Source organism: Myodes glareolus, chromosome 21 (assembly GCF_982192425.1).
Source record: "Myodes glareolus chromosome 21, mMyoGla1.1, whole genome shotgun sequence".
Classification (NCBI taxonomy): domain Eukaryota; kingdom Metazoa; phylum Chordata; class Mammalia; order Rodentia; family Cricetidae; genus Myodes; species Myodes glareolus.
The window spans coordinates 51,246,964-51,259,369 of record NC_142046.1 but is presented as its reverse complement, the minus strand read 5'-3'; the positions used below and the strand labels follow the sequence as shown (position 1 = coordinate 51,259,369).

The 12,406-nt window shown below is 43.9% G+C and overlaps 1 protein-coding gene across 1 annotated transcript in view; it reads right to left on the bottom strand.

Moving 5' to 3' along the window:
* The window catches only part of Myo3b (myosin IIIB), a 326,704-nt gene that overhangs the window by 137,510 nt on the left and 176,788 nt on the right, over nucleotides 1-12,406 (bottom strand). The window contains exon 22 of the mRNA XM_087900046.1: nucleotides 5,206-5,285. Coding sequence (XP_087756172.1) covers nucleotides 5,206-5,285 — 80 coding nt within the window. The remainder of the gene's footprint in view (nucleotides 1-5,205; nucleotides 5,286-12,406) is intronic.

Genomic DNA, 12,406 nt, shown 5'->3' with positions numbered 1-12,406 from the left:
TAAAAATTCTCATTAGAGAAACACCTCTCGCCTTCCCCTCACTTTTCATTCAGTACTGCCCCCCCCACACACACATGTACAGCTTAGCTAATGAGCTGCTCCCCAAGGCTTGGGGCTGCCATGGAGCTCCTCTGCCTTTCTATTAGCAGGTGAAGATAGATTGGTCAGTCCCTCTCCCCCAGAATACTAGCAAAACTTTGGTAATTGAGACACAATGTCTATCAATTTGTTTGGCATGGAGAGATCACTGTGTTGCCCAGACTCTTCCTGTAACCAGGCCTAGGAATTAGGAGCCCTGCAGAAAGTACCGAACCGGAACAAAAAATGACCTATCCCAAGAGCTATCAGAGCTACCAGAAGAAAGACTCTTCTCCCAGTCCAAGAAACTGGGACACACAGCTTCATTTGCATATGTGTATTTCCTGACTTTTTTATTTTTATAAAATGTGTCTTTTCTACTGCTATAGGAAAGGAACAGTTTAGCTATCTACCTATTATCTACCTATTACTTCTCATCTGGCTATCATCTATCTACCTATCACCATACCCATTAATCTATCATCTATCTACCTACCTACCATCATTTACTTATTATCTATCATCTATTATTATATTATCTATTATCTATCAACCTAGTATTTGTCATATGCCTATCTATCTATCAATCACCTGTCTTTCTACTTATTATCTGTGACCCTATTGATCATCTATCTAGATATGTATCCATCTGCCCAATTAAAATGTCTTTTCTCTTGGCAGGTCTGACATTTTGAACCTAGCAGTAAGCTTTATGCCTAGGTGTTCTGGTAAAAGCTTGGAGCCCATGAACTGAAGCAATCCCATCTTCCCACCGCAACCTCCTGACTAGTAGGGTCTACCTACCAGCTGGTGTGGCACTGTTAAAGCAATAATACTTACCGTTTTGAAGCTCACTAAAATCAATCAACTACAGTAAAATGGAAAAATACAGAAGAAAGTACCAATTCATACTCAAAAGCTGTAAGGTTGCCGTGGGCAGGAAGAGGGTCCAAGGTGAGCAGAAACCCCTGCCTGACTCCTCAACGTCTGTATTTCTGCGTAACTGCAGGGTGAGCGCCTGCTCTTCACTCTCCACATCCCGGGAATGGGAGCACCTGGCTGCAGTTCATCACCTGCAAGCTTAGTGCTGTATTTTACAGAGGAAATGGCTCACTGTTGGGGTCGTTTCCACTTTAAGAACCTCAGCAGCGTAAGTCAGCAGGAGCTGAGCAAGTTCCCTTTCTGCTGGTATGCCTGTCCTGCCTGGTTTCCTGGGCATGGTGCTAGCTACCCTTCAGAGTTCTCCTGAGCAACTCAGCACCTGGGGTCACAGACTGCAGTCCCCCACAGTTCACCGGGCTGTCATAGACATACAGAGTCCATGCCCAGAATTTTAGAAGATGGTCAAGACCTAAAACTAGTACCTACTGTATTGTACATGGACTCACTCTGTTCACACTCTATCACGGAATTCTCAGAATGACCCTCAGATGCAAGAACAGCTCTTATTCCATTCTGCACATGAAAAGCTAAGGCTCAGAGATTTTTAGGTTAAGTGCCCCACAGTCCTGCAGCCAGCATATGCAGCGTCTAAGTTTGAAGCCCATCCTGGTTTCTGAACCTCACTTCTTGTCAATATGCACTGCCATCAACATGGTTTGATGTAACTTTAGAAACGGAAGTCTGAAAGGATAGCTTCATCACAAAGATCCGCTTCGTTCGTCTCCTGAATGTACTCTACTGTAAAGATAAGGACTCGAAACAACCCCTTAAACCAAAGGAAAAGCTGAAGAATTTTCTCCTGGTCTGAGTAAGTGCCCACCATCTGCATCCCAAAACTTCGGAAGTGCCTCTACCCATCTTCCTGACAAGGCCCTTTATCAAGGAGACTTACTGCTATCAAGAGACAGATGTGCCCAGCTCTTGAGAAGAACCCTACAGCCCCGCCCCCTCAGAGGCTCTGTGGTCTGCCCTGCTAGCATGCTGGGGCAGCCCAGGTGCAGGCTGAAGTCCGCCCCCACCCCATCCCACCCCACCCCATCCCGAGTCTGTGCAAACAGCAGACCAGGAAGGCCTCTCTCACCTTTTGTCTTCCTTCTCAGAAGCAGTCCATAAAGTCTAAGCAGGTCACTCTCTGACCTCCCTATCCCCTGAAGGCAAGCAGGTGTCCTACCTCAGATCACAAGGAAGGCCAGGCCACCAAGGATTTTAACTAATGAGGCTTTCTAAGTTTTGTCCTCCAGGTATCTGCCTGGCTGATTAGACAGTTTCCTAGTGCCTCTGGGGCTTCCCTCCCCATGCCCAAGTTTGTCTTTTGAAATGGGGCTCTAAACCGGGAACCTCAGGATGAGTCCAGCTTAGAGAGCCACTTCCATCACCTCCTCTTAGTACCCAGGTGTTAGCTTTTTTGTTTTGCTTTGTTGTTTGAGGTAACCTCACTCACACAGCATGGTCTATAATGTAGATGGACCCTAGCTCTGGGGTTCCAGTACTGGGGTTACAGGTGTGCACACCATGCTTGCCTGTGTGTGCGTGTGCGTGTACGTGTGTGTGTGTGTGTGTGTGTGTGTGTGTGTGTGTGCTTAATCACTGTTGCCTTCATATTTTTGAATGTCTTAGTTAGAACTTTAAGCTCATCTCCTTTGAAAGACTAGAACAAACCTCCGGTCCTGTGTACTCATCACCTGTGTGCTTTTAAATGCGCAGGGCGCACGACTCCGGAGGGCAGGCCTAGACAATACCATGTAGAATAGGGAGGGAGACAGCACCACGCTGGGCTCTAGGTGTGGAGGGCAGGGGCACAGGTCGCAGCAGGGTTCCAAATTTAGAAATCAAGTGTGAGCAAGAAAGGAACTCAGGACCGAAGGGAATCTTTTGGTGTTAGGAGCTCATTCAGAATTTTGTGGAAGCCAATCATTACCCAAAAAAAGCACACACTATCATACCATCATAATCATCATAATTTACCATCATAATGTGTAAATTCTATATTTTTTAATCTGCTTCCTGCAAAAGTTTATTTAAAGCCCCAAGACCAGTCACAAATGCTTTTCTGGTCATTCACAGAATACACAGCAGTGAAAAGGAGGTATCTGCTGGTGCTCAACCTTCCGGTTAGAGTCAAAGGTCACAGCCAGTCCTTCCGGCTCAGCTCTCCTACCACAGACAAGAGTCTGCTCTCAGGGTCTATTTATATACGGCTGTTTTTGCATTTATATGTGCTTTATTGGTAAGTTTTCAGTTGGGGGGGGGGCAAGTGTGTTTCTGAAGTGCTATAGAGAGCTTCGAACAAGAAGAGGGTGAAGAGCCTCATGCAGAGGTGTGCGCCAACAGGCTTCCCTTGGGAAAGAATTAGTGTGCTATCGTCTGTGAGTTTAAAGACACAGATGCTGCAAGTGAAATATGGTTTTTATAAAAACACTGAGCAGAATTAGCTAGAAGGTGTGTGTGTGTGTGTGTGTGTGTGTGTGTGTGTGTGTGTGTGTGTGTAACTAGGTGTCTTCAAACAAAAACACATCAATTGAGGGTTAGGTATTTATTGTTTGGTTCTGACCAGAGTCTTGCTGGAACCTAAACCTGTATTACCCTCCGGGGCAATGGTTCAGTGTTGCTATTTGGAGTGACCTTACGAATCATAATTTTTACAAATAATGAGAATCAACTACATGGAACACAAGCAACATAGTCATGCCAGATCAAGAAGTTCTTGGGAGTACTTAAACTCTTACACACAGCTCTCCCATGGGCTCATATAACCCATGGTAAATAGTCCTGATATTTTGCCACAAAGAAACAAGATGAAAATTAGGGGATTCAAGTGGGTCCTAAAAGCAACGTGGGTGTAAAAATCATTGTTAGATAAAATCTTCGAAGTTCTACTGTGTGCAAAAAAAAATTTTATTCTTAAGAAAGTAAGTATAAATATGTACATTTATATCAATTCTGGAGTAATACTTAATAGTATTATATGTGACCAAATTAGTTATTTCTTATTAAGTAAGTTAATATGTTATATAAATAGAAAGTAAGAAAATTCAGAGATGTAAATTCCTTATCACACCAATACCTTCAAGATAACTGGTTTTGGGGTTAGGAGGTAGCTTTTTTCTTATCCTTGGGGGATATATCCAAAGTCATGCTTGAAATTGTGGACTTCATCAAAACCTATAGATACTATACCTTTTTTCCCTATGCAAACATTTGTATGACAAAGTCGAACTTATAAATTAGGCAAAGTAAGAGATGAACAACCACAGCTAATAACAAAATTAACAGTTCTAAGATGATACTGTATGAAAGGTAGCCCCTCACTTTCCCTGTAAGGAACCGTCTTTTCTGGCATTTCAAAATTGCCAGCATCATTATTCCTATGTTTGAGAGCCAACATTAGGTTAAAAACTAAAAAGGTTATACTGTGTTACTACAGATGACCCCACAACTGAGAGAGAGCCCCTAAGGACGGGGGTGGGGGAGGTGCAAACAACATGGATTCGCTGCCCCAAAGGATGAGTCAGATCTTATGAGAACCAAGAGAGATAATAGGGGCGTTCATATTGTCATTCGATGATGCCACATTGGAAACTTATAAATGGTTTGTCTGTGGAATTTTCCACTTCATATTTTGGAATCATGACTGACCACTGGCAGCTAAAGCGACAGAAAGCCCAACCACAGACGAGTGGGGAGAACTATCTATACAATCGACATCAATCAGGTGGTCCTTGAGGTCCTGTCTAAACATCGGTTGGAAGAGCAGAACAGCTAGATATTATTTTATGGTTGGATATTTATGAGTCCTCCTAGCGTGGCCCTGCATAACTCACTTTTAGAGGGCAGGAGTGGATTTGGTTCTTTTTCTCCTCGCTGGTTCTAGCTGGCTTCCTTACCTTCTGTGGGGTGGCGATGCTCCCAGAGAAAATTGCTTTATCTCTTCCTGGAAAGGCCTCATTCACACGCCATTCTTCTCCATGTTAGGTATTATTTTTCCTGACTATCAGGATTGTAATGATCCCACAATTCGAATTTTCTAAGTTTTCAGAACTGCCCTTGTTTCCCGAACACTGCCAGTCTCGTGTGCAGACTGTGCAGTCAGTGACAGACAGAGAGCAGCAGGGTCGCCCACTCTGTCATTAGCTCCAAGACAGCATCCACTCCCAACCCCGTCAGTGGTACCAATCTGCTGCTCACCTTGGCTTTCCCAGCACTGAAATGTGGAGGCAAAGATCTTGAAGATGCTGTGATCTTAGCTCTTGTTTGGGCCAAATTACCTGAGCAAAAAAGACAAAGCAAAACAAAACAAAACAAAAAATGCTTACATTGAAGGAAAAGTTAAAGAACTGAGTTATGAATAATTTTTCCTTTTATGTCCTTGTATGTTTCTGAGTTTTCTGATCGGTGTCCTAAGAAGTAAAAGAAAATTGAAAACATTTGAGCTGGCAAGATGGTTCGGGGGGAAAGGTGTTTGCTGTGTGACAACCTGGATTCAATCTCTGGGTCCCACATTGGTGGAAAGAGAAAACTGGTTTCGATGGCTACTGCAAGTTGATCTCTGACCTCCAAAAGTGTGCCATGGCGTTCCTTTGCCATTGCTCATATAATCACCACACCACACACACACACACACACACACACACACACACACACACACACACACACCAGAAAGCCAAAAACTTTCAATGGTTGATTACTAAAGACTTAAATAAAAGACTGGAGGCTGTAAAGTTTTCACAGAAAAGGTTTCATAGCTTTTGGTCCTGATAATGAATGTAATCTAATGATAACAGTTGAGCATCCCTAAATATGAAGACCCAATCTCCAAATGTTCCTGGAGGCAAAAATTTTGAGGACTGACAGGATGTCTTAAGTGGAATCGCCCCACCCCACCTGGAACTTTGTTCCATGCACAAAACTATACGATTATCAGTACCTTGAGTATTAAAGATTGAGCCCAGGGCCTTGTACCTGCTAAGTGTTGGCTCTTCGGGCCCTGGTGCTGAACTATATCTCCAGCCACATACATAAAATATTATAGCTGAGCATGGTGGTGCATGCCTTTAATCCCAGCATTTTTGAGGCAGAGGCAGGCAGATCTCTGTGACTTCAAGTCTAGCCTGGTCTATAGAGCAAGATCCAGGACAGTCAGGGCTATGCAGAAAAAACCCTGTCTTAAAAAAAACAAAAAAAAGTTATTGCATATATCATATAAAATAGGAACTGGTGGTACAGCTCCAAGATATGTGTATATATGCACATAGGTATAGTATGTATATATACAACCTGTCTCACATATTTATGTGTCTATACATTAATAATATACACATATATACATACGGTATAAATCACCTGCAGGTACACATAGACATATATGTGGAACCTAAATCTTGGGTTTAGATTAGGGTCCCATTCCCTTGACAGCCCGTTATGCAGATGCAAATACTCTCAAATCCAAATCTAAAATTTTGAAACTCCAAAATCTGAAAGGTTTCTGCTCCCAGGCCCTTGGACAAGTGGACGGCAGGCTCACTACTACCATTTGCCGTGAACAATTCCTGTAGGTCTTCAGGCAGAGTGTAGAAGGTGAGGGGAGATGGCGAGCTCTCCATTGGCCTCTGCGAACATCAGTCAGTGAAAAGCAAGCGCCAACAGACGCCACGCTTATCTCTGTGACTTACCTTCCAGGGCTGAGGAGCCTCTAGCCTCTGTCCTCCCTTCCCTATTTACCGTCCACCAACCCCAGTGTGTGGAAACATTCGTCTGCAGTTTTCCTAACAGAGTCATCCGATTGTGTAACAGAATGAAAACTTGTCAAAGCAAGGATGTGTGCATCTGCAAGACGCTCAGGATTTCAAAGTTTTCGCAAGTCTAGCATGGCGTCGTCCAAATGTTTTTTCTCCGCTGATATCTTCAGAGGCTAAACTGTGATTAATAGCCTGTGAAGGACCCTTTGAAGCAGGATTGGTGGCATCAAAGTCGTAATCCGGGGGCGGGGGGGGGGGGTGGTGGCAGGAGCTTTATAATGAGTGGGAAGCATTTTAACACATTTCAAAGGATTTACAGCACAAGTAAACAATAGATCCCAGCCCTGCGCCCCGCCACAGAAACCTACCCCATAAGAACTTTCCATTTTCATTTATATGTAAATACAGTGTTCACACTCCTTTCAAGTGTTAAGCATTCTGGGTGCTTCACCCAGGTGGCTTCTTCACAGCTGAGCATCCCTCCTGACCCCAGTCTCTTCCCGTGCCTGTGGGAAACCGTGATTACCAATGTTGTCCTGGCTGGGGAGGGAGACTCAAGGAGCAGTAATGGAATTGAGATCCTGTGCAGGAATCTGAACCCGGGCTCTTTTCCTGCTTCCACGTTAAAGGGAAAAGAGCCGGTGATCTGAGAAACAGAGGTGGGACTTTAAAAGGTGGTCATTTCCTGCCTCGAGGACTTCTCACCTCTTAATTATTGCCCCCAAAGCAGGGTGGTTGTTTTCAGTAATTCCACAGACTTCAGTTCCCGCTGCTGCCCCTCTGGGCTGTCTGAGCTTGCTGCGGGCACTAGTAGCCCACAGCCAGCTCACACTGGCTAGGAAAAGCACACCTTCGGGTCTACTTTACAAAGGCCGCGTTGGTTCTGACTCTGGTGCCAGCTTCGTTTGAGGGAGTCTCCTACCTGAGTGAATGCTGAATGCTCATGGCAAGAACAGACATTCTTTTTTTTTTTTTTTTCGGTTTTTCGAGATAGAATTTCTCTGTAGCTTTGGAGCCTGTACTGGAGCTAGCTCTTGAAGATCAGTCTTGCCTCGAACTCAGAGATCTGCCTGCCTCTGCCTCCCTAGTGCGAGATTAAAGGCGTGCGCCGCCACCGCCAGCTAGGACGGATTTCTTGAAGGCTCTAGCAGTTAGTATCAGAAAAGATTGATGAGAGAGAGTGTTCTATAAACCCCCACTTCTAGCCCTCCCCTTGCTGGCTCTGCCCATCGCTCACCCCATCCACCCACCCCCTCCCCCGAATGCTGTTGGCTGATTCTTACCCAAACCTAATGGAGAGCCTTGCTTGGAAAGACCTATCAGATTCAAACTTGATTTCTCAACTAACTCTGTCTTCCTCCAAAGCTTTAGTCTTCCTTACTGGCTAGAATCATGAGTTGTGTTGACAACCTGTGGGGAGCTGGCTCGGGGCAGACCCGTGCTGCCCTTATGGTTGCAAATCTACTCCCTGGAGTTTCTAACACGGCGGCTAATAAAACACAAAGAACTAAAGTCAGCGGTTGTGTAAAAGCACACTCTAGTATTTTATATGTTACAAAGCACTTATCTTTTTATGACCACCTAAGTCTGCAACAGGAACTACTTGTAGATTTGATATGTTGAGGAAATTTAAAATTACCACAAACTTTGGGCAGCAGGAGCCCGAGGAGCACAGAATGTATGATAATAGGTTTTGTTCTTGTTTGTTTGTTTGTTTCCTTTCCTTCCTGGCATCCATCCATGACTGTGGGTGCTGATATTAATAAAGAGGCAGAAGAGGTGAACAACTTCCCTGCCCAAGTAAACATTGCTAAATCAATCTCCTGGGAAGGAGAACAGATGATGTACTTAGAGAGAAGGGGGTCAGCATTTGGTGGAGTAAAGGAATCAAGAAGAAATAAGAAACCAGCCTGTCCACACTTGTCCAAAGGAAAGCAACACAGAGAACAGTATTCCTGAGCAAGATGGGGCTAGAGACAGGAGAGTCGTCTGAAATGTCCTAGGCCACCTAGCTTGCGGTGTGTGGCACGGGAGAAACAAGAGAGCCTGCCTCGTCAAGGCAGAGGAGAGGAGCGGTTCTTAAAAGCTGTCCTCTCACTTCCACATGTATGCCGCAGTGAACACAGGCGGGCACACACCACACACGCCTTAGCAGTAATGAATGGATGAACTGGAAAAGAAGAAATACCCAGGTAACAAACTCACTGTTTTCTTATTACCCAACTCCAGCTTTGATGACACATGTGAGAAATTCAGAACCCTAAAAAACAGCTTTCCTGGTTTGTACTGCTTTAACTTAAACTTTTTAATTTAGTTTTATTTATCTTATTTGATGTGTATGAATATTGTGTTGGCATGAATGTGCACTATATGTACGTCTGGTGGTGTCCTTAGAGGTCAAAAGACATCGGATTCCCTAAAACTGGAGTTAAGAACTGTGAACCAAACCCAGGTCCTCTCTCAACAAGCACTCTTAAGTGCTGAGCTAGCTCTTCAGCCCCCCCCCCCCCCCGTGTTGTCTTGTAATTGTCTTGCATTTTAAAGATCTTTAACATAATTAGCAACTCTAGACCCTGTGTTTGAAGGAAGCCAAACCAAAACTTTCACCGATGGTCCAGACAGAAACAGGAGACCTGTTATTTAATAATGTTTAAGTTATTCTCATTTCTATAAACTTAGGATGCCATTAATTAGTGATTTAAGACAGAGGAGGAGGAAGCAGCAGCAGCTATAGAGAGTAAATCAAAAGCCAGAAGCCAGCAGAGGTTACCTACCTGACGAGCATTGTAACTTAATGCTAACTCCAGGGCTAAAGCCAGTCAGCACACTCATGTCTGAGTCCGTTCAGTTCAAGGCATATGTGCTATCTTTTATTAATATTACTTTCCAGGGATGCAAAAACGCTTTCATTCCTTTTAGCTATCACAAGGTCTTTGAAAACAATCACTCAGTGTTTATTTCTGTTCCTCTTCATTAATCTGAAAGTATTTTTTCAGTACCTGGTATAGGATTTGTAAGCTGGGGCTGGAGAGATACCTCAACAGGTAAGAACATGGGCTGCTCTTTCAGAGGACCAGGGTTCAATTCCCAGCACCCACGTGGCAGCTCACAAGTGTCTGTAACTTCACTTCCAGGGGAGGAATCTGGAACCTTCCAACAGACATACGTGTAGGCAAAACATCAATGACATAAAAGGAAATAAATAAATCTTTTTTAAAAATAAAAAACACTTATAAACCACCCTCCCTGTGGCAGACACTAAAGGAAAAATAGTTCATTGAAGACATCACAAGGCATCAGAACAAGACATCCTAGACACCAAGTGTATCTACTCCTGTCTCTTGGCAAACTTCCGTATCACAGATTCTTTATCCAGTCTTCCCAATGTCTGGAGAAGATAAACTATTAACTATGAAGCGCTTTGCAGTTAGTGTGATACTGTGAATAGTGATAAATATGAATGACAAATATTTCCGATTTAAATATGTCTTGATGTCCTATCACCAAAGCCAAAGAGATGATCCTTAATGAAGGCCACACCAAGGGCTGTAGAGATGGCTCAGCGGTTGAGAGCACTGACTGCTCTTCTGGGTGAACCGGGTTCAATTCCCAGCACCCGCATGGCAGCTCACAACTGTGTGTAATTTGAGTACCAGTGGTTCTGACTCCCTCACAAAGTGCTCAGCTCTATACGCTTACCTCGCAGCGAACAATAAACACGTGTGAATGCACACGTGAATGAATTGTGTGACACTGAATTTTATTTATACGTCACTCAAAGTCCTCTGAGTCCACAGCTCATCTCCCTTTCCCCCGCGTGTCTTGACCTCTTTGCGCTTTGCTTCTGCTGTGTGATGCTTGCACTGCAGAGGGGCAGTGGTTAAAAATGTGAGATCCCGAGGCAGGAGGATCTCTGTGAGTTCAAGGTCAGCCTGGTCTACAAAGAGAGTTCCACGATGACCGGGGCTGTTACACAGAGAAACCATGTCTCAGGGGAGGGGAGGATGGTGAGAACCAGGGTCCCTCTGCCTGCGGTTTGTCTCAGACTTGCAAGTGTTAAGAAGGCTTGGGTTCACCTGTATGCTTAACTAACTGGGTTTTATTACCTAGAGAGCTGGACTAAGGTTAGTTGACTCTGTTCAGTTTGTAGTGAACAGAGTTGAAGCTGCAGTGGAGGTGCAGATTTTGGCAACACAGAGAGTTTGATGGAAGCCACGTGAGATCTCGGGGTCTCTGGTTGGTCAAGTTCTAGTTGATGCGACATGTGGCTAAGCCATCTGTTCAGTGACTTGGTCATCAGTTCATTGCCTGTCTCACCATCATATGCGATTTATGAAAATGCTATCAATTAAAGGGTCCAGTAAAGTAGAATTTTATGCTTTATACCCATTTTTTTCTATTGCCTAGAGCCTCATTAGTGTTGGGATGGACAACTACTTAGGAAATAAGAAATAAATAAATGGAAGATTTAAGGTGTGAGAGCTTACTTCATTCTTTCCCTGTTAATCTCCTGAAGGTACAATTTTCAAAAGCGAGACATCATAAACTGCCAACAACACACAGGGGATTTATAGTTCTGTATAATATTATCCATTGCTTACTTTAAAATTTCCAGAGAATAAGGAAATAACTGTGGAAACCGGAATATTTTTCCCCACATAACTACTACTACTTATTGAGTATTTATAATGTGGTAGACACCTCACTTAGTGTCTAAAATTAACTACTTAGTACAATAAAACCTCAAGTCATCTCATCAGGCCACCAAGGAAGGAAACTGAGGCACAGGGTGCTGAAGCTTCTTGCTCAAGGTCAGAATTCTAAGCAGCAACCACCAGGCAGCTCCTCACCTGTTTGAACTCAACCGTGGTCACTTAACTGTGGTTGCATTTTGATACTATAGGCAAACCACTGAATGACTGAGGAAATTGTTGGAACTGATTGCACCCCATTCCTTCTAGATCAGTGATTCTCATTTTACCGGTTGCAACCCCCAAAGGGGTCGCATATCAGATATCCTGTGTGGTGGTTTGAAAGAAAATGGCCCCCAAAGGGAGTGGCACTATTTGGAGGTGTGGCCTTGTTGGAATAGGTGTGGTCTTATTGGAGGAAGTGTGTCACTCTGGGGGCAGCCTATGAGGTCTCGTATATGCTTAAGTCATGCCCATTGAGACAGATCACTTCCTGTTGCCTGCAAGATGTAGGACTCTCAGCTACTTCTCCAGAACCATGTCTGCCTGAATGCCACCATGTTCTGTCATGATGATAATGGACTAAACCTCTGAAACTGTGAGCAAGTCACCCCAATTAAATGTTTTCCTTTATAAGAGTTGCCATGGTCATGGTGTCTCTTCACGGTAATAGAACACTAAGACATCCTGCCTATCAAATATTTACATTAGGGGCTGGAGAGATGGCTCAGAGGTTAAGAGCACTGACTGCTCTTCTGGAGGCCCTGAGTTCAATTCCTAGCAACCACACGGTGGCTCACAACCATCTGTAATGAGATCTGGTGCCCTCTTCTGGCCTACAGGGACACATGGAGGCTGAACACTGTGTACATAATAAATAAATAAATCTAAAAAAAAAAAACAAAAAAATATTTACATTATGAATCGTAACAGTAGCAAAATTACAGTTATCAAGTGGCA